This window comes from Amphiprion ocellaris, chromosome 7 (genome assembly GCF_022539595.1).
Source record: "Amphiprion ocellaris isolate individual 3 ecotype Okinawa chromosome 7, ASM2253959v1, whole genome shotgun sequence".
Taxonomy (NCBI): domain Eukaryota; kingdom Metazoa; phylum Chordata; class Actinopteri; family Pomacentridae; genus Amphiprion; species Amphiprion ocellaris.
Genome location: NC_072772.1, coordinates 5,002,659 through 5,025,773, shown reverse-complemented (window position 1 = coordinate 5,025,773; position 23,115 = coordinate 5,002,659). Strand labels below are relative to the sequence as shown.

The following is a 23,115-nucleotide window of genomic DNA, read 5'->3' as shown; positions in this document are numbered from 1 at the left end:
AAGGTTACAATCTACATTGTTGAAAAAAACTGTCTAAGACAGAGGATCATTACAGACATTTTTTTCAGTTTTGCTGCTTAATTATAATAATATTTGCAGTCGTGCAGGTATAACTGAAAGCAAGAAGTTAAACCACTTTAAAAAAAATACAGCACTAGACAGTCAACATAATAATATAGACACTTTATTCGGCTTTAAGTTACTGTAGCTGTAGCAGCTAGTTTTTAGACTCATTCTTTAATAAGACGGAAACCTCCAAACAATACTATTAATTTTTTTTTAACTAAACTTGTGTTAACTAACCATAATTTTTAGATAAGTCAGGTGATTTGTTAAAGTACATAACATTGTAGGTTCTTAACTTTAATATTGAAATCAGTCAGGTAAATTTACATTATTAATAGTATTTCAAGGTGTTAAGCTTTAAAATTTGCATTAATGAGGTAAATCCAAATAATAAATAAAATTGTAGGGTCTTAACCATAATATTAAAGCCAATCTTAATTCTCTAATGAATAGGACTCCGAATCAATGGTTATGTGCAATACAAACCATGGGGACTTGGCTTAACTGTTCAGGTTTTGTTGCTGTAATTATGTCACTTCATTTATTAATGGTGACTAATAATGCATATTGCATTCTTTTAATCTGTAGTCGCTTTGTTTTAACTTTATCTTAATTGTTGTACGTTGCCTTCTGAGTGTCCAGCTTTTGCATTTTCAAGATCTGGACGTGCAACCAAAACCCCAGATGACACCATGAAAGTGGCTGCAGATGCCAACGCATTGGATTTATACATAAACTAAAGACAAATCTGACAGAACTCTCACAGTGCAAAATAAAGTTGAGTGACAAAAACAAATGTAATAATAAATAAATAAAGTACACCACACGGGCCTTTTTAAGAACTAAGTGAAGCAAACATTGAACTGGATAATATTATTTGGAAGAAACCGTGAAACAACATTTAAGATGTGGTTTTTATCTGTGAATCTGTTGTGTCTCTCTGCCGGTCAGTAGGCGGCGGTGACGGACCTGTAACCTGGATTGTCAGGCGCCATTTTAAAGCCAACGAAGAAGAAGACGAAGCAACATGGCGGCCGTTGGACGCTGCTGCTAACAGGAGGGAGCTGTGAGTAAGTGCGAAAATACTCTAGAGAAAGTTTAGTCAAATGTTTGTACATCTTTGGTTGCTGTGTCGCGTTGTTTTGTGCTACTAATGGGAGGAAGAAAACCGTATTATGCGACTATATTGTGTTCAAACGACACTTATCCCCCCGAGTTGTCGTAGCAATAGCAACAGCTGCTAAATTTTAAGATAGTGCAAGAATTGCTGTGCAAATTTTGTGGTTTGGGGTGATATGATAGGAGTCCAGTATATGCTAGCATCAGCCAGTGATGCTGATGTTGTACAGTCTTACAGCAGATGACCCCAATTGCTAATTAATTTGGCAATTTGTATTTTTGAGTCTGTAGTCTCTTTGCTTGAACCGATTCTTAATTGTTGTATGTGCTTATTGTTACCTTGCTTTTGCATTTTTCATCCAATATTGATCACATGTTACTAAAGCCTCAGATAACACCTGTAAATTGACTATAGATGTCATTTATAAATATATGAAACAGAGACAAACAGTATATCTGCACGTTTGAGAAACAGCAGGTCTTTACATTTTTCATGTTGAGTATTCCGTAATTCAAAAAAACTATTTCTAAATTATAGGTGCCCTATATTTAACGTTAAGTCTTTTCCTGATTCTTCCCAGGTCCAGAACTTGTGTCAGTTTGTACACATCAAATTATTTACAGTATTTACAAGTAAAAGCTCAGAAGTAAACATATTTTAATGGTTACCTCCCTGAATGATGCATCATCAAATTATAAAGATGTAACTCAAAAATATGCATATTATGGTCATCTAAAACAAGCTTTGGATGAGGTTATTATAAGAGACTACACCTGCGTAATGTATAAGTCACCTTTTGGGAGCATCTCCTCAGTGTGTGCAAGTTTTTATCATGACTTTATAAATTAAACCTCCTGATTATCTGTGTAAATGCACCCCAGAATTGTGGGTTTTTACAACGGTACTTTTCCATTACAAAAGGGATATTGCCTGACAAGTGTGACTGACTTTGTTTTCCTTTTGCAGGTGTTGGCAGAAAGACTCAACATGGCGAAACCGGTGTCTGTGCTTCGCCTGCCTAAAGGACCCGACCCCAACAGCAGAGGGTTCGACCCCAAGTCGCCCCGCTTCATCGCTCTCTGCCGTACATCCATTTCTTCTTCAGTGGCGTCAGAGGCAGACCCTGAGCTGCTGCAGAGAGAGCAGCATGCGCGATCTGTGCTGAGAGAGAATTTCCTGCAGTGTCTAGTCTCCATGACCAACAGGAAGGTTCAGTTTCACATGCACGAAAAGGTGAAGGTGGAGGCCACGTTTGGAGCGTCGGACATTGACGTGCTGAACTTTCAGGTGTCAGACCTGCATACTCCCATCGGTGTGCAAAAAGAAGCACTGATCAGGAGTCAGGATGTGATTTCAGTCACTTTTGATGTGTGAACACTTTGGGATATTTACACAGAAAATGACATTTGGCCACTTGGGAGTCCTGTTTGTTGGTGAAAGTGAACTCTGCTTGCACACTTTGAGGTAGTTTGTTAATTTCTGCAGAATGGTGTGGCTGTACATCACTGCTGTCAGCCCAGTTAGTGTAGTTTATTCAATTCTACTAACGAGACGCTGACGGCAGTACCACTCCTGAAGCACAAGAGGGAGTCGTATACTTTTGTTTCAAGAGATGTTAAAAGATGGTGTGAGTGCTTGTTAAAGTTTGTACCTGGATTGGATGATACTGTTGAGAGAGCCACATTTGAAACAGTGTTGCCCAAAATATTGAAATTGTGATTATATTTTCCTGATGCTTTGAGAATTTTTTTCCCCCATGTGTACAGCCTAAGAAATAACTGAGCATGTAGAGGCCTTTATGGTATATTTCTGTTAGCTACAACATTCTAAGTTCAAAAAGTGGATGAACTTGTTGATAATGCAGCTTTTAAGACCAGTAAATTAAACGGTCAAACCAAATTTCCCCCAACATCTAACTCGGCATCATATTTTTTCAAATGTCTCCCTTTTCTGCTGTACGCTGTGAGCCTTTCTGTAGCTCATCAACACTGCTGTCTTCTTTTGAGAGATGCAAGAAGAGGTCATTGCTGTACTTGTAGCCGAGTTCTGAAGTTATTTTTTTGCCTCATGTATTCTTTAACTGAGACAAATGAAATATTGCATTTTCAAAGTCCTTTAGCTTCCTTTGTGTTTGATTGTCCATTTTCTATTCCATTTGAGAAAGTGACTGAGACACTGTTCCAAATAGGGCTGTTTCTGAAAATTACAGCATCTGGAGAAAATACAGGGTGTCCCAAAAAAAAAAAACTGACATTACTTGAGATGTCCTTATCAGAGTGACTACATGGTCAGGAGAAATGATACTTAAGAGGATTTATTTCTGACATAGAATGTTTCAGTTTACAAATTTCAAATGAAAAATTCTGGGTTATGGTAATTTTATAATGTTCCAAAGTTATTACAAATGTTCAATGTGTGCGCCGCTTCTGAAACTGTCGGCCGTGCAGATCCTTTTTTCTGACACAAACAGCCTTCCTCTTGAAACGTCTTATGCCATGTCCAAATCTGCTTTCCTGTTGTCTCTTGTTTCTGAAATTTTCTAACAAATTCTCGTTGCACATTCACATTTGACTGAATTTGGACGTACTTCGATACACAGAACGTCATTTCTGTTGCAGTAAACGACACGTCTGTTCCTGAAAGTAGAAAAATAAAAATGATTACACTTTTTTGAGCAAAAAGAACAAACAAATTTTAAATAAATTATTAGGTGATGAAATGATGTCAAATATTTTGGGACACCTTGTATAAACATCTACTGAATACTTGTGAAAAACTGAACACCTCCAGTAAATCAAAGCTATATTTTATTTGTTTTCACAGCTTCAGATGTTTTGTTTATGAATGATGTTTCCGTTGGGAGAACCATGACAGTAGCCACAACCAAGGTAAAGTTGACCTTTTTCACAAATTTCAAAACAAGTAAATACATGTAATGTCCGTTTACGCTTGCGCCCTCATGCTGGAGATACAGTGCTGATCATTAGTCAGCGTCATCTATCTTCGTTGTGAGCCAGTGCCGATATTTCATTTCAAAGCCTTTATCGGCTTATAACGATGATGTGCGGAACTGACCGTGCACCCCAAGCAACAACGTTTGATAGTTATTTAAATCATTACTCAAGTGAAACTGACACACTTTTGAGGGTCTCAGGTTTGTGAGGATTTGCTGCTCATTCTCACCATGTGTGTACCAAACTGCAGACAAAAAGAAATGAAAGTGGGGAAAAAAAATGTCGTCAGCAAGTTTCACTGTTCTCTAGTTTTTTACTGACTAATTATGGAGCCGTTCAGTCAGGAAACTATCTGCAGCTTAAATTATGTAAATAGTCACTAGCTGCAGCCTCATTTACAATAATAACATTAAATAATAATTTTAATTTTATTTAGCGCCTTTTGAAAATAGAGTTACAAAGTGCTTCAAATGTCAGATTAGACAATGATGATAAAGTCATGTATTTAAGATTACATAATAGCCATTGTAAACAAGATAAAATCATTACGTCATCATTTTTTTAGGTTGCACATTAAGACAACAGCTGTTGTATCGGAAGTGCTTTCCAGTAAAAAAAAATGATAATAATGATTGGTGTTATGAAAATAACCTGACAAGTGTAAAATATTGGCATTAAGACAGAATAGTGTTATTTATGGTGCGAATTTTACCAGCGTTATTTACATATTAGGGGTTAAAACTCATAGAAAAATCATAGAAAATACTACTGTACCTGACTGTAATGCATACTAAGGCTGAGATCCTACACGGTTATTAACGATGGAGAGTAACCTGAGTAATGTATTAATATAGCTGAGACGCTGTGGTATTATAAATGTAGCCAATACAGCCAACTGTTTTTGATAAATGATCAGTTTGTAATTTTAAAAAAACAACATTTCTGTGATTCCAGCCTTAAAAGTGAAATATTTTCTGGTTTCCTTCCTTCTCTGTGACAATAAAATAAATATCTTTGATGTTTGGTCAAATCAAAACAATCAAAGGCATCATCCTGGGCTTTGGGAAACACTGATTGACATTTTTCTATCAAAAATCAAGAAAATAATCAACAATGACATTGACTGATAGCTGCAACCCTGTTGTTGCTGGTGTTTTCCTTCATTGTTCTAATGTGTGAATGAGAGGCATAGAGCAGAATGAAAACACCTCCAGATACTTGGAGGTTGCAGCCGTGATGCATTGATATGGAGGCTGGTTTTCAGTTACTGTTGCAGGTTTCTGTACTGTAGCTGACTGTGACCTCTGATCTGCCTGCTATTGGACAGGGGCTAAAATCAAAGTTTGTTGATGTGGTTATTAAAATAAAACTGGGAGCTGTGCCCAATTTACATCCCGTGAGTGATCCGAAATCTGCATATTACACAATAGTATAACTGTTTATGGTCAAAGCCAGATACTGAGGCTTATTTTTCCTTTTCCAGTATTTAATGCTACTTTAAACTGTCATCAGGAGCAGGTTTACTAGTAGAGCTACAGCAAGTACTTTATTGAAAATTCATCTGAAAGTATTTTAATTATCAAGAAATGGCTGTTACACAGTAGAACATTTACAGTGTCATCATTTATAGTTGTTTGGTGTCCGTATTTATATCTGTTTAAGTCTATTTTGCTTCAGTGTGAGGGTTTGTTTTTACATCGCTTTGAGGTATGACGTCTCTTTCGGTTCTGATTTTTGTAGTCTGCTTTTGTAGTTGTTTTGCATCATCTAGTGGTCATCTGGCTTTCTTTTTTATGGTGTTTTTCCATAGTTGTTCAGTGTATGTCTTCCACAAGTAATGTTATTTAAGTTGTTTCAAATAGTTAAGGTTCAGACTAGGTGCTCAGGAAGTCACGTTCAGTAACTGAATACAGAGCTTCAGTATTTGAAGTGGTTAATACTGAATGAAAACTGAAGTAATTCAAGACGTTTACAAAGCAGGGCGTCAGATTAACTCAAGTATGTTGAGATATTAGATGGATCATTTTTCTGAATGGTTTGCCAACAGTGAGACCAAATATGAAGGCAGCAAACGCATCAGTTATTTAAATCCGTGGCTGTAAATACAATACAGAGAAGTGAGATTCATCATTGTTTAGCACCAGCCTCATGAGGAGGAGGAGGAGGAGGAGGACGACGGAGGAGGAGGGCATCAATACTATTTAATCTTCCTAAAAGGTGTATTTTGCGAGTTCCCAATAAGTCATTTTATTTGAGTGCCATTAGGCGGTCGTGCTGTGCCTGTGTCTCTTTTTGTACCTGAATTATCTGACCACTCAGTGGAGACAGTCATCAGTGAGGCAGTGACTCATGCCTCCCCCTCTCCCTCTCTCGCTCTCTCCCCCTCCCTAATCCAAAATATGACTTAAACCTCGCATGACGTCATCGGGCCTGTGTGATTCAATCAGGAAGCCCTCAAGGACAAACATTGTTAATTTCATAAGCACAGGCATGCTGTTCTACGACCAGAAGCCCTCAACTCCCTCAGTTCCCACTCTCACCTCTGTGATGACTGTCCCTAATGACTGGAGCACACATCATACATAAACACATGCATTTTCATTTTCTGCCGCTTCACACTTCACTTAAGTTACTTTGCAGACACAGATACAGTATATGTACGCATATGTCATAAAATTTTATGACTTGTTAATCTCACACTGCCTGACAGTATATAAAGTAGTTAAATTAGCTCCTAGTGCTGACAGTTCGTCCTTATTACCATGTTTGAAATAATGAAACATGAAAATAAAGCATTCACAGTAATAACATCCTTAAAAAATGAGTAAATATATATATATATATATATATATATATATATATATATATATATATATATATATATATATATATATATATATATATATATATATATATATAAACTTCATAATCATTTACAAGATAAAATAAGTTTGGTCTGTTGTTTTGAACTGTTGTCCACAAAATCTGTCTAAACACAGATAATGTTTTCACCATTGAGATATTTATCAACATGTTTTATTTTTACTAAATATGCCAATTGTTGTAGCTTTGTCTTGGTGTTGTATTTTCAGTAAGATGAAGGTGACCTCAACTGGCAGAAATGTAAAACTATTGACAGTTTTTTTATGGGGGATTCTGTTATTCTCAGTGCTTCATTTGTTGATTAACAAAACTGAAGATAAATTATATGCCTAATGCATGAAAAGTTAGTGGGAATATGTGACTTATAAAAGGCAATTTTCCATAATGGTTTCTTCTGAAGAGCTCCAGTTAGGTTCATGCTTCCTTATTTGCAGCAGTGCGCGGGGACAAACTGTCTCAGTGTTATCTTCTCTTACTGTTTGTCTTTCCTGAAAGTCTGCTTCTCCCTGATTTCAGTGGAAAAACATTCCTGCCTCTTAGTGTGCTTGTGTGTTTGCAACATGCTGGTGTGTCAACGCGTCAGTCGCGATGGTACGACGAATCTGTAGAAGACACACCGGCCGACAGGAAGCACATTCCGCTGCTTCCTGTTTGTGGCCCTCTCTCACTTCCTGGCAAGTGTCTGATAACTCGCGAAAACCACTTCATCACCCCTCTTGCTCCAAACTCCTGCCAGCAGACAAAAATAATTGGGCAGTGACCTCATGAGCGAGTATTTTTAGCGTGTTTCATTACAGACAGGAGAGGAGGCGATGATTCACTTGATAACATTCATTCGAACCAGCATCAGCTCCGGTATCAGGCTGATTGGACGTCTGTTTGCACACAAGGTGACAATGATTAACAAACTTTGCCACTGAGTTGTGGCTTCAAGACCACAAGAAGGTTGAATGAATTCCTGAATTTGAGCAATGAAGTCTCACTGACTGTACATGGCTGATGATTGGTTTCTTTTTGACTTCTTGTTTAAACATTTTTGCAGACTTGTCTCATTTTGCTTCTTTCCAACTGCCTTTTTTGAAGCGACTTTTTTCCTCTTTCACTTTTAGCTGCATGTGTACGCAAAAGGCATTGTCGATTCATCAGTCAAACAGGCTCCTACTTGACTCCAAAATGAGAATATACTGACAAATATTGCATGGTTAATGTTGTGCAGACAGTCCCAGGAGTTGAATGTTTGGGTGGCTCTGATGGCAATGCAGGTTGTCCAATAATCGCAAACGGTTAGTGGTTCAGTCCCCTCCTCTCCCTGTCCACGTTCAAATCTGCAAGACACCAAACCCCAAGTTGCTCCTGATGCCAGTTAGCATCTTGCATATGATCTCCACCATAATTGGTGATTGTCAGTGTGCTTGGATGGATGAATAAGAGACAAATATTGTGCTTTGTAAGTCCTCTATGTAAGTGCAGTTCATTTACCATTCCTAAATTTCCTTGTAGTGCTACCAACAGGTCAACGTGTATTGCAGAAATTTGTTTCAGAAAAGGGCTGCACAAGATATGGTTTCAGCATTCACATTACAAATCATGGTGCAGCAAGTGTGAAGGAAGGTGAACTAACTTAAGCACAACACAGGTTTTTCCTGTCTTATTTTACGAGATAAGATGAGTTTGTTCACATGCAGACTCCACAAGAGCACAGCAGCTTGATCTAGGAGAAAGATACTGAAAGGGAAGATTTGGTTGCAGAAAGAAACACATCAGTTGTCTGAACATATTTCAGCTACAGAAAGGATGATGCCCTCAAAAAATCTCACAGTGGAACAATGACACAATGCAATGATTGTTATGAATGTTACAGTTAATCAAGTAATTTTACAGTCGGCAGAGATGGCCCCAAAGGTTCATGGTACATGACTATCTGAAACATCAATGAGGTCATCATTATACAATAGTCTAAACTAGGGAGCCAACATGGTGCCCGCAGGCGCCTGGTTGCCAGCAGAGACCATGTGAGTTGCCTGTGATCATGTTCTAAAAATAACACTAGTCACCATGAAATTCTTTATAAAAAAATAGTTGCTGTTCTTTTAAAATCAAAAATACTTACATTAATGCAGATTTTAAATTATAATATTTATTATAAATTAAAAAAAAAAAAAAAAAAACGTCTTCGGTGTAAATGAACTTTGACGTTGTCCGAGTCAGAGTTTACTGCGCATGTCAAACCACCATGTCACTCTGCTGAAGCGTCCGGACGCAGACACTTTGGGAAGCAAGATGTGGTTTTTACCCCCAAAACATGACAGAGAAGTGAAACAGAAAACACTATTTTCACGATGACTGAGAGGAAGAGTTGTTTTTCACAACAGTGAAAGATAAATGTGTGTGTCCTATTTGCGGGGCGACTATTGCGTCGGCAAAGCGGCACAATGTGGAGAGACGCTACTTTAGCCGCTACAAAGCTTCCATGCTAACTAGCCACCTGGTAGCGCACATAGACTGTATGCGCACTACGGACAGGAAAACCCGGGACTTAAAGGCAGCTTTGACATCTACAACGCGGCGAAAAGTTTGTTCTTGGAGAAAAATGTACCATTAGAAAAGCTTGTTTTAGTGACGACAGATGGGGCTCCTCCATGACGGGTCGCCATGCAGGCTTCATTGTACGATGCAGAGGTGATCCAGACTTCCCAACATTCCTACATTACCACTGCATCATTCACCAGCAGGACATATGTATGTACAAAAGTGGCCGGATTTGATCATGTGATGACTCGTGTCGTGAAGATCATAAATGTCTCCAAAACCAAACAACCAGGACATTGAAGGTGCTGCTGGAGGAGCTGTAGCTGAACATGGTGACCTGTTACTACACACAGAAACCCCATGGATCAGCAGGGGACCAGTTTTACAGCGTTTTTTGTCACTGTTGGCCGAAATCAAAGAGTTGATACAATCCAAAGGGGAAGACATCTCGCTGCTTGAGGACACTGAGTGGATTCTTGCCCTTGCATTTTTAACGGACATCAAAAATAATTTGTTGAAAACATGTAATGATTTGTTGTTATGATCTGTTAAAAATGTTGCAATGCTGGTGAAAAATGCTGGTGATTAGTACTAATGTGATAAGATTCATTTCAAAATGTGAAAGAGTTGATTTTTTTTCTTACATAACCGATAATTTGTACAAACATGGGACAGAGTTCATGAATTGTTCAAAAATGTTACAAAGGTAGTGGTTTGCACAAATGAAGCATGATTTGATGACAGTTAAAGATTTCCTAAAAATGTTAGAAGTGATAATTTGCACAGAAATGTAACTGGTGTGATTTTGAACAAAATGCTGCAAATAAGCTGATTCATAAAAAACTGCCAAGAAAGATATTTACAAAAGTTTCAGAGATGGGATACCTCTGACTTTTAAATATTGGAACACATTTCCATATGTGTGTGTGTGTGTGTGTGTGTGTGTGTGTGTGTGTGTGTGTGTGTGTGTGTGTGTGTGTGTGTGTGTGTGTGTGTGTGTGTGTGTGTGTGTGTGTGTGTGTGTGTGTGTGTGTGTGTGTGTGTGTGTGTGTGTGTGTGTGCGCGCTTCCTACCGTCATTATTGTGGAAATCATTGTTAATAATTGTTGTAGGGAATAATTAACGTAAATGTGATCAGACAGTCTCTTTACATATTATTATTTTCATTATTGTTATTATTAAAAGATGATGGTGCAAGTTTGCTATTGAGGAAGTTTGTATCAAACAAGGTGCCCTTCATACTACTCAGTACCCTTGAAGTTGCTCTCAGGTTCAAAAAGGTTGGTGACCCCTGGTCTAAACTATTAAGTGTTCATTAAACGAGGTAATGACTGAATGAGGAAGTGTTTTTGGAGCTTTAGTCCTTTTTATTATTATCACAAGTACAGTACAGTCCCTGTGAATACATTCTTCCAGGTACAGCTGGTGATATTTACTGTTAAGTGCTCGCTGGATGTGTTGTCAAAGCAGCCAGACAAGCAGACACGAAAGGAATGGCTGAGTCACATTCAGTCCCCAGGTTTGTTTGAGTTGCCACCGGGGGGGAATGTTGGAGGAGCTCCAGCGATTGTGAAGTCCAGGCGCTGTGTGGCAGCCTCACTTCCCCAACTCAAGTGGCCAGCGAGATAAAGAGGCCAGCAGTGGAGGATGCCAGCTGGAGCCTGCTGAGCAGCAGCCTGGGCCCAAAACACAAACAAACCCTGCGGCTGTGAAACATTCAGTTTTATTTATATTTAGGGTGAATAGAATTTGGACACAACAGCATATTCGGGTGGTTTTCTTTTGCATGACGCTGCCAATTGGGTTAATTTCTCAAATACTAAGACCTGCAACCCTGTGAAGTCACTTTATCCATATTCTACCATTAAAGGCCAAGGTATTAAGCACATGGGAGCTTTGTGCAAGATCAAGATGTTTCAGCAACATCAAATGGAAAGTGAGACGCTCATATACAATTCAAGTGTAGACAGGAAGACATATGAGGAGGTGGGAGGAGAAGGGAAGCACTAATTAGAGGGAGATTAAAGTTATCTTCATTTATCTATAAGTCTGTAGACTCCGTCATGGTCCCTCCCTTTCCCACAGGAGTAAACACAGGAAGATGCTGCTAATTACTGTCTGTGATGCTGAAGACCCACTGATGTCAGCGCTGATTGGACAGATTCCCAGGCTCATCTTGACCAATCAGAGGCAGCAGTGCTGACTGGTTTGTGAATATTGAGATTTTATGCTTCACACATGCAAATGTCAGATACCAGATGAACTGCAGTGAAACTTCATCCAGACATCATGATTCCCAGAGGATGTGATGCACTGATTTCAGAGGTCCTGACATTTCCTCGATTGTCACAGTTAGGATCAGTTTTAAATTTTCGGAAAAATATGTAGATAATTTGTGGGATGTATTGGTTTTAGCCTCTGAACCCCAAGGAGTTTCTGGGAGTGTTTTTTTTTTTTTGTTCCTGTCCTGCTTTTACTCACTGCTGGCCCATTTTTTACTGCAACATAAAGTCCTCTAAAAATGGATTAAAAAGGCTGTTTTGTTGTTGCATTTATTTTATTGCTCCAGTATTTTTTTAAATTCCTTGCTGTCTCCGTTTTGCTGTGTTTATACACAGACTGCAGTTCACCTGAAACGGCTTCTAAAGTCTTAATTTTTGTTCATTTTTGTCTTCTTGGTTACTCAGAGAAGCACAGATTTACTTTTTTACTTATAGGATCTGGTGAACGTTTATTTATGGAGAATTTTTAGATGAGACATGAAAATAATTGAATTTTGATGATACGTCATGATTTTAAGCTTGGTTAGACATAGACTTGACTCCTGAACTGTATGTAACTGTACCTGGTATGTTCAAGAACCACTGAAAAGTTTGAAATCCAGTCATTCAGTCCCCTTTTACAGTTTGTAGCTCTGATAAATTGTATCATTTTAGTGATTTTTATAAAGACAACAAACTTTTGGTGCACACATTGTTTCCTCCAGGATAAAGTGTATTAACGTTTGTGATCTCGTGATTTTAAATCTAGCACACAGCATCGTCATTTTTAAATTTTAAAATTCATATCCGCTTCGGCTGCCCTTGTGTTTGGTTCTAATAATGATAACATTTATAAAAGGTGACCATAAGGCTCAGTCAGCCTCACAGAGTTTCTACTTTGTTACACAGTGCCTTGAAAATACCTTGTTTTTATTAAATATGTTCTACATAGATATATATTTGCAAAGTCTACGCTCTAAAAAGTATTTCAAGGAACATACTCCCATCATTTAATTTAGTGCATGTTTGCAAGATATATATTGAAATACTAGATTTAGATAAATGCTTTATGTTGCAAAATGATTTTCATGGGTTGATTTGACACAATAAAGTTGGTAATTGCATCAAATCAATGTAGTGTGTAATTTAAATTCAAATTTTTATGTTAGTTGATTTAAAACTAAATTCAAGTTGAGGTAGCAAAATGAAATTGGCTTCATAACTTCATTTTTTTTTTTTTTTTTTTTAAGAAATTTTGCGTTCAGGAGTATTGTCTTGACAACGTCAGATGGTCAAGACAATAATAACTTTGACTGTAAAGGAAATGATCATTCCCCCAAGTCAATGTAGTTGGTTAGTTCAGTATAATTTTATTTAGAGATGTCATGACTCAAAAAGACTACTGCACCCAAATCTTTTTTGTGTATATACAGTATACATATACATTCTTTCTTGTCAGTTCTGCTACTGTTCTACGTAATTCAACTGCTTTTCCTGCACTAAATTGTTCTATTTAAAACTCACTGCATCTGTTCAATGACCAGTCAATAGTTTCTGACATCAAATTACTTCCTGCCGTACTTCTCAAACATGATTTGAACCACAGGTTTCACATAAACTGGTCATCCAGGGCCTGCTGTTGAAGCAGTTTCCATTTCACTCCTTTAATTAGACAAAAATAGGAAGTGCTCCTGCAGTATTTGAGAAGCGGTTTCCCGTTGGAGCTGGCTGCAGGCGCAGACCTAGTCCTGACTTCAGCCATGTGTGCCCACTCTCAGAAGGGATCATGTTTTTATTATCAGCATCTTATGTGGGGAAAAATGGAGGTAGCACCCCAGTCAGCAGAAATTCCTATAGAAATATGTTTTCGTGACCTTAAGAGACTGTGTTGCTACTGAAGATATGTGCTTGTTTGTGAGGGTGGCTGAATGATGGTGCTTGTAGAGCGGAAGCTTCGCTGGCAGAGGGGGCGGCTGTCTGGTATATTCAGGAGGAAGATCACATACTTGTGAAAGTTTATCTTCTTGCAGTCATTAGCCGAGCCTGCAGGACCCTTAAGTATGGTACATAACAGGAATTTTGTCATGTTTCACACAATTATGTATATTTTACACACAAAGCACAGGAGAAACTTATAAAACACAATATATTACTCCTGATTAAACTGACAGTATAGAAGATATTTAAGTTACTGACTCTCAAGAGTATACAGAAAATGATGCATTGATTAAGAATGTATTTATATATATATATATATATATATATATATATATATATATATATATATATATATATATATGTTATCATATGTTTGAATGACTAGTTTTATTTATTCTATTACTTCTGAATTTAAAACCATTTAAGTATTATAATAGCAAAGTGCTCCTACTTTAGTAAAAGATGTGAATGTCTGGAACACTCTACCCCTCAATTTCTCTGCTTTTTTCTTTCTTCTTCTGCTCTTCCGTCTCTGTAGATCACCTGTTTCCCTACTCTGCCTTTTAATACAACTCAGCCCACTCAACCGAAACAGCTTAAAACACTTTGACTGAGTCATTTCACCTTCTCCGGCTTCCCTCCGTCTTGTTTTCCGTCTTCATCAAAACAGCATTTCTACGGTGGGCTCAGAGGCTGAACTAATTGCTTATAATTTCACTTAGACACGCACTCACGTCCAACCTAACCTCTCGCTCCTTCCAGACGGCAATCTCAATATCTGCCTTACTTGTTTCCTCCCTTCCTCTTGTTCCTTTTTTTTTTCTCTCCCCCCCTCCCCCCCACCCAAGAGACATGATTTACTTGTGTCAGGGACAAGGACATCTGCCTATTAGCAAGTGCCACTGACGTAGGCATCGCCATCCCCTCCTCCTTATTATCCCCCTTCCCTCATCCGCCTTCTTCTCCCACTCCTCCTCCTCCTGCCTTACTCAAATTGGGGTCACCAACCTTCATCATGCAGGTTGGTGAATCATCAGTGGGACTCTCGCCGCACGGGGAGGAGGGACTCTGCACGTCCACGATACTTCCGTCCTCCTTCCCAAATTACCAGGGTAACCCGACATTGTCTGCTCTCTACTGTCACACCACTCCATCGCACAAAGAGAGGAATAACGAAATCGAGAGAGAGGTGGAATATAAATGAGGGACGTGCTGGCTGTGGAAGATACAGTGACGCCCGCAGACTAATATCAAAGCTCAACACCTTTTTCTTGCTTCATCAAACAACCATTGTGGAGTTATAATATAGTCACACCATTCCTTCAATGCAGAGACAGGGAAAAGAAATGTAGCTTATGCCCCACTTACCTCACTGTTCTTGTATGTGTGCTGCTACATTTTGTCATGTTTGTAGCATCTAGTGTTAGTGAATTTAAAGAATTTATTCACCCATATTTCACAATAGCAGCTTTAATCTCTAACCTCCAGTAGCAGCGCACTATTACTAGAAGCTATCAGACAGTTCTGCTTCTCACAATTTACACTGATGAGCAAAATAAAAGTAGTAACAACGGTGCATTTCAAGGCTTGGGATGTGGTAATGGTCAATTATTATAGTTAATGTGTCGGCTGTGTGAACAATGGGAAGGTGTAAATGCAAGAATTATTCTGACGCAGGGAAAAAAGGATGAACTGTCTCAAAATGACAGAATTTTACAAGAAATGATGTCACAACACACAGTGCACTGCATCTTGCTGCGTGTGGATCTGTGTAGCTGAGTTCTTCGATTAAACCCTGTCCACAGCGGCCAAGAAAGCATCAGTGATGAGCATTGGTCGATAAAGAGTTCAATTTGTCATCCCGGTTTCTACATTCCCCAGATTTCAGTCTGATCTAGTATCTGTGAGATGTGCAGGAACGAAACATCACAGTTGTCGTGGCTCCAGATACAACATGCAAACCGTACAAACCTCCTCAGAGGTTTACTGCTCCTCAGCTGGTTGGAGGAGATTCTGCTCGTGTAGGTTCAATGGTTGTGCTCATTTTAGATATATCTGCAAAAACACTAGCTGTGTTTAATGAGAGTTTTTGAAATTGTGATTTGCTACCATATCTGTGTGTCGTGGCAAATGGTGTAATTGTGGTTAGACTACTGCTTAGGTTAAAGTCTGGTCCACTACAGTATGTTGAAGTCACCAAAATCAGTGTTTTAATACGGAATGACAAGTGTGTAAGTCTTTCCAACTTATCTGGTGCAACAAAATTAACTGGAGATACAAATGCTGATCTGCATTTAGTCCTTGAAAAAGGTCAAAAGAACAGAACTTTCCTTCTTCTTTCAGTGCTGTTCCTCTGTAAATGTAAAAAATACAGAGTCGGTCTCTCAGTCACTCTATACAATCCACACAAAATGCTGTGAGCAGCTTTAATATTCCTTCACTAGGTGAACTGGCTGCATGTTAATACCATGTTGATACCACTGTGTGTGTGTGTTTGTCATTTTGGGAAACTGTGAAACGTAGAAATTAGAGACAACATTATAAGGATTCATGTTTGTCATCTTTACATACAAAACAAAATGTAAGCTAAGCTTCATGGGTCAGGTTCTTGTTTTTCTTTGACCTCACAATGTTCAGTGTTTATTAACACTTTAACTGAGCAGAATGTAGACAACAGCAAGATTGTGTGTGTGTGTGTGTGTGTGTGTGTGTGTGTGTGTGTGTGTGTGTGTGTGTGTGTGTGCGTGTGTGTGTGTGTGTGTGTTCGCAGAGGCAAAAGGTCAGTCTTAACTCGGTCTAACAGCGTGTCAACTTGGCCGCAGCTTATTTGCTGATGCTATCTGCGAGTAGGAATCTGAGTAAACAGTGAGGTTAGATAACAAGTGGAGCACATCTTCCTTCTTCCCGTTCTCTTTACGTTCGCGCCACAGTCTTGTGATTCCACTAAAAGCCAAATACTTACAGTTAGCAAACACTAATCTCTCCTTGTACCTCCATCTCTTTCACATCTTTACAATCTTTATTTAAAATCTCGTTCAACCCTCCGTTCCTCTGTCTGTCTCTATCTCTCAGGCCTCCTGTCTCTTTCACTCTCTCCCGCCATTCGCTGTGCCAGAGAATGTAAGACTTGAGTGCCCTTTTCCTGTTGTAAAACTGCCAGATCTCCGTCCTTAAGCTCGGTCCTGTTCTCCTTGCTGAAGATATCAACGGACACAGCTGTACGGGCTGCAGAGGCAGCCATATCCTGCCAAAGATAGTAACAGAGAGATGAATCACTTGATTACTTTATTCAAGCCAGAGACTTTCATTCATTCTAGAACAAACTACCACAGAGCAATACACCAACAGGGCAAATCAGTTTCCTTGAAACTTTGTGTTTGAAATTTCTATTCCCCATTTCATTCCTCTGAAACGGACAGAATCTGGAAATATGTCCGACCTCACGACCTGCTTCAAGGTCTAAGGAGAGTCTGGGCTGCATGGCGTGACACGGCAGGCCACACCTGGATACATCTGTACTGGGGAGGGCAGCCCTGCTCTGACCCCTGCACATCTGGAGCCGACTCACTCAGAGACACAGAGGAGATGCATAAATAACGCTCTCACATATGTACAGTATGTTCTTCATGGGAAATACACAAACGCAGACAGACATGCACTTCTTCACCAGAGAACAAACACATGTCCTCACACACGTGCGCTGTGTACATGTGTATTTAAATGCAGACGTGCAGAAAACAAAATGTATGTCGAGTCATGTCATCGCACACACACAGACTCCAGACGCAGATGGTCCATTCTGCCGTGTCATGAATTGTGAGGCTACATTTTCATTTTATGAGAGGAGATTTGTGTTTTATCGCACTGTCTCAGAGAGAAATATGAGCAGATGCTGCAGCTGTTTGAGGACATTTTCACCTCCCAGAAGAGCTCCCTAACAGCGCTGGACAACACATCCCAAATTAAAGCAAAGCTTCCCTCAGGATCGAGCTTTAATCTGTAGTGTGGTGCACATGTGGAGGGCACCATCTGCCACACAATCAAAGCATTGCACACACTCTTATTTAACTTGTTTCCAGGCATTGAGTATCAAAGTTCATTCATCGAGCTCCACTCGCTGGCCTTCTCCTGAGCTCTAAATACTAGACTAATGACATGTCTGCTATGGTATGGTCCACGATTAGTGGATGGAGTTTGAAGGTCAAGAATGAGTTTTATGCGTACCTTTTTAGCTTACACTATGGTTGCTATGGTTTATATAGTAATAAATACTGAGCAGGCATGTCAACAGATTAATCTCCAAGACAACTGAGAAAACTCCCTCAGCTGCGTAGCACAGTTTGAGCTTTAAAAGTGCACAGTATTTAATCATTTTGTAGGTGATTTCTCCCCTGCAGCTCTGAGCTGAAGGACTTGTTGAGTATACACACCTTGAATGACACGGTTTAAGCTTAAAAATGGTCAATAACTCCCTTAAAAACTGTTGATCCAAGTGTTGGCTTCTCTTTACCGGCTCCCTTTAAAATCAAAAGTAGATGTTAAAACCCTTCTCCTTGCATACAAATACCCTGATGACCCAGCTCTATCATGTCTTACAGACCTCTATCCTCTATCCCAGTAGAGGAGCACTCAGACGGCAGATTTACTTTTAGTTCATGGAGTTTCCGGAAGTAGAACTGGAAGTACCCTGCAAAAACTCAAAATCTTGCCAAGTCTATTTGTCTTATTTTTAGTCAAAATGTCTCATCTCACTCGATTTAAGATGAATTCACTTAACAAGAGACATTTCAGCAAGATGGAGGGACTTGTTTTAAGACGATGCATCTTAAATATTGTCAAGTCAAACAATCTTAAAATTATCTTATTTTGAGTTGTATTTTACAAGAAAACTCAAAATAAGTTTAACCCTCCTGTTGTTCTCATTTACGAGCACCAAAAAATATTGTTTCGTTGTCTGAAAAAAATCCAAAAAATCTGCCGAAAAAATCCCCAAATTTCTCAAAATTTGCAAAACCTTCAGGAAGAAAATTCCAATAATTCCATTAAAAGTTTTATTTTTAAAAAAAATCTGGCCAGAAAATTCTTGTAAATGTTTTCAAAAAATTTGTAAAAATCGTCCAAAAAAATCCTAAAAATCTAAAGTGATTACAGGTATATCAGTAAAACTTCTAATATTTTCTTTAAGAACATTCACATAAAAATCAACCAAAATCCAGTGAAATTCGCTGGATTTTGGTTCTTAAGAAACATTTTTAACATTTCTTTTTTTCCACCAAAAATGTTCAAAGATTTCCCAAAAATGTTGAAAATGTGGACATCAGAAGTTTCACTGCGAAAATATATATATTTTTTCCACATTTTCAAACTTTAAAATGGGTCAATTTTGACCCGCAGGACGATACAAGGGTTAATCCATCTCAAATTAGGAGGTTACATGAAAGCAAAAATCTATTTTTGAATGAAAAACTGCTCTTTTTTTAGCATATGTGGCTTATTTTAAGACACCTAAGCTTGCCAATCCTGGTAAAATACAGCTTAAAATAAGTTTTCCCAGCTAATTTTAAGATCTCAATATTCTAAATATCAGATCTTATTTCAAGAAATCCTACCAAGCCATTTTTCACTTGTTCTATTGGCAGATTTTTTCACTTATTTCAAGGTAAAAGTTTCTTGAAATAAGTTTTTTTTTTCTTGTTTTGAGAAGAGCATTTTTTCCAGTGTAGAGCCTCCAGTTTTTAGACTCCTTTGCCATGAAATCAGCTCCCAGTTTTGTTTTAGGGGGCAAAAACCTTTTCTATTTTTAAGATCAGGCTTAAAACTTTCCTTTATGATAAAGCTTATAGTTAGGGCTGCTCAGGTTTCCCTGAACCATCCATCTGTTACACTGCTATAGGCCTAGACTGCAGGGGGATTTCCCATCATGCACTGAGCAGCTCCCCTCTACTTTCCTGTCTTTCTCTCGCCATGTATTTATGTGCCACTTTCGCATGTCATTAACTGTGCGTTCTCGCCTCCACACTTTGTGCTTTGTCTTTTCTCTCCCTGTATTTATCTGCAGATGTCTGTCGCTATGAAGCTACATTTTTCTGATCTGCAGTCACTGGACTCACCAACCTGCCCAGTGTTTACGGTTTCTCAGTGGTCCTGTTTTTATTCTCACCCCAGCCGGTCGAGGCAGATGGCTGCCCTGCCTGAGCCTGGGTTTGTCTGAGGTTTCTCCTTGTTTAAAGGGAGTTTTTCCACCCCACAGTCGCCAAGTGAGTACTTCCTCAAGGGGGAATATTTGTGTTTTTCTCCTCAACACCAGTGTTGACTTTACGAGTCCTGAGAATGCCCAGTATGTATTGTTGTTATAACATACTGTTTGTTTGTTTGTTTTATTTAGATCCCCTATTAGCTTTTGGAAGGCAGCAGCTATTCTTCCTGGGGTCTTCATAATTCCATTTGTGACGACACCAACATGCAACATGTGCACATAATGCATACAAATCAGAATTACAGAATACATAAACAATACATACAAGAATATACATATACAATACAAATGACATACATGTACACAACTCATGCTGGACCAAAAAGCATACAACACACAATACTCCCACATTGAATTATCACAATAATAGATTTTGTTCTTCTTCAAAGATACCATGACCCAGCTATAATAATGGTGAATGTGGTTATATTTATTATTTATTTATTATTTTAACACAGGTGTACCGATCATTTTTCAAGTCGCAGGTCTCTGACATCAGTCAGGCAGCATTTTTCTTTTTAAGCCAGTCACTGGGTTTTGTCACTGAAATGGTGACTTTCAATAGCAAGTTTAACAGATTTAATTGACCAGAGTTTTCAGTGTCACAAAGGAGGTTCTTTTTTAAGCTGCTAGATCATGCTAAACGGTACTATATGCAGACTCCCATAGAAGCTACATGTGTTTAGTATGCGATGCAGAAAATAGATACATATGTTTTTGTGATATGCCTTCATTTCCTGCCAAGTCCAATTTCCACTGCTGGTATTGTAGCTAATAGAACACAGATTAGAAAATGAATTAGTCCATTGGTATTTATCATACAGAATATTCAGTCAGCGACATTAATTTCACTTTTTGCCAAAAATGAAAGTGATTTTCATATTTCCTTAATTTTGCAACCTCAGACCTCAGTGCACCTGAGTGTCATGCTTAAATGAATGAAGTTTAAAGATGAAGAACTTACCGTGCAGCTGTCACATTAGAAATAAACAGCTGCATTGAGATTAACATTAATTTAAATGTTTCTATTTTATTCATTTTTTTTTTTTAAAGCTCTTGACTGAAGTAGATCCCACATGATTGATCCAGTTTGTGCAGAATGGCATGTCAAACACTTCTTTTTATCTGAGTGTATACAGGCCCTGGTGAGGAAAACCCATGTTAACGAGGAAACTGTGATGCCTATTATCTCTGACTGGGGTTTTAGGTTTTGTAGAGCCAGCTTAAACAAAGAAAATCTGCTTATGTCAGACTTGCTTCGTAGTCCACCGCTCTGGCTCTCGCTCTCGCTCGTTTAATTAACTGCTACCACAGTTAATTAAACGAGAATGTTAATCTTCGCATTTTGCATTAGGCTGGATAAACTTCCAGTTGAATCGGCTCTTTACATTTGTGCTTCTGTGCTTTTGGATATAGAAAAGCTACAAAAAGATACAGGTTGTCCATCCCTTAGTCTCACATAATCAGACTATTCTCTAGTGTTAACATAGTGCTGTGGAGAATGGTCTGACTGCCCCTCATTAATATTCTGCTACAGAGAACTCTAGTGTGTCCATTTCTTCTAACCAATCTCAATTATCAGAACGCACTGATGAAATTCATTCAAAATAGAGAAGGGGGCGCTGCAGAGAGGCGAGCACTGTCATTAAAATGGAGAATTTAACGAAAACAGTAGCAGGGCTGCGCTATTGCAAAATCCAAACCTTCTGCACACCTTTAAACTTTCAGTGTGGCAAATTGCTGCCTGGAAGTTTTGTTGCTGTTTTTCATGGTGAAGAGGATTTTGAAAATAATAAAATGTAGATAGTGGAAGGGATGGAGAAAGCCTCCTGAAATGGCAGCATTATTCCTGCAATCTGCATCCAGTGAGTCAGATTATGAGCGACATGTTGAGAAAACTTGGCAGGTTTTTCCATCATGTTGCTCGGCTATGATTGTAAGATTGCTATTAAGAGGTCTAAGTCGTAACAAATGTCAGTTTCTTTAGTAAATCACAGCACAAGAGCTTACGTTAGGATACCATAATTCTTTACATTCATATTGAACCACATTCCTCACTTCACCAAAGCCCACACTTGAGACTATACTATGGTTCACCACAATGTTGTTCACATACATTCCTTCTGTCAGCCTCGTGGTCCTGGTGCTCCAGAGCCACCTGTTGATTCTAAAACTAGTACCAACTCCCACTCAAACCACACACCAGACTGAGTCTCTCTCTCTCTCTCTTTAAAATATCTTTTTTTTTATGGTCACTCTTCTCCACTACTTTTCTTGACTTCAGCCTCTGCAGTCTTCTAATTCTATAGCCTGTGATTTGGTTCAGCTGCAGCTCGTCCGCTATCTTCACTCGAGCCCTCTGGCATCTGTAAAATCTCTCCCACCCATCCTTATCTTACTGTAAACTGTTTGCATGCAGTGCAGCTGGTTGTCATGGCGACGGGGCCGGGCTGCAGGGCGAGCTGCAGGTGTTCCTGTTTGGGTTTGACTGCGTGGAGCGATCCAGCGTTCCTTATTTTTAGTCTCACGAAGAACTCTGCTGCTTGCGGGTTGAGTGGGTCACTCGTGTGTTTGTTTATTTATTCCAAATGACCAATCGCCCGGGCAGGTTTGTGTCAACATGAAGGGCCAGCTTCCTGTTATTACTGACCACACACACACACACGTATGCATATACAAACCTGTAATATACTGTATGTACTGTAATTACGTGGCAGCATGTGAGCACACACAGTACGGTATCTGCTTTCCCAGACATGGATGCTGTTCGAAAGGAGGCCCAACGTGATGAACAAACTGCAGGACACATCTGCAGACGTCCTCTCCTTACATCTGTCTGTCTGTTGAATTCACATGTTTTAATAGTTGCTCTGTTGCAGCCTCACTACAGACTGCAAGTCACAGAGAAAGCTGAATAGAAACACAAAAAAGAGCACAGCTGATCAATAGGCATGCCGGCCTTGGGTGTTTTCTGCTCCCATCACATTTTTACTCACCAAAGGCTCATTTTTCACTGCCATATAAAGTCGTGAACCTCTATAGAAATAGCACAACCATGGCTAGAAGGTCTTCTGTGCAGCATGAGACAGTTAAAATGCTATGTGTAAT

At 38.9% G+C, this 23,115-nt stretch overlaps 2 protein-coding genes across 4 annotated transcripts in view; both read left to right on the top strand.

Moving 5' to 3' along the window:
* Nucleotides 1-1,024: 1,024 nt before the first annotated feature.
* gemin7 (gem (nuclear organelle) associated protein 7) lies at nucleotides 1,025-5,532 on the top strand. 3 transcript variants are annotated; one of them, XR_004847618.2, is made up of 3 exons: nucleotides 1,025-1,136; nucleotides 2,153-2,650; nucleotides 4,010-5,532. XR_004847618.2 is itself a non-coding variant. In XM_023273747.3 (2 exons), exon 2 carries the CDS (start codon nucleotides 2,174-2,176, stop codon nucleotides 2,558-2,560), a length of 387 nt encoding a protein of 128 aa, XP_023129515.1. In that variant the 5' UTR covers nucleotides 1,025-1,136; nucleotides 2,153-2,173; the 3' UTR covers nucleotides 2,561-3,299. The 3 variants fall into 3 exon arrangements, 2 of the variants coding, with proteins under 2 accessions (XP_023129515.1, XP_023129516.1); XM_023273747.3 differs by lacking the exon at nucleotides 4,010-5,532 and having other exon boundaries at nucleotides 2,153-3,299; XM_023273748.3 differs by lacking the exon at nucleotides 4,010-5,532 and having other exon boundaries at nucleotides 1,031-1,132; nucleotides 2,153-3,299.
* Nucleotides 3,449-23,115, top strand: part of bmp16 (bone morphogenetic protein 16) — a 44,564-nt gene continuing 24,897 nt past the window's right edge. Inside the window, exon 1 of the mRNA XM_035949735.2 lies at nucleotides 3,449-4,074. The gene's annotated coding sequence lies outside the window, so the exon portion shown is untranslated. The remainder of the gene's footprint in view (nucleotides 4,075-23,115) is intronic.

Excerpts from the sequence above, each read along its gene's own strand:
- gemin7 (XM_023273747.3), top strand. The coding sequence starts at position 2,174 with ATGGCGAAACCGGTGTCTGTGCTTCGCCTGCCTAAAGGACCCGACCCC.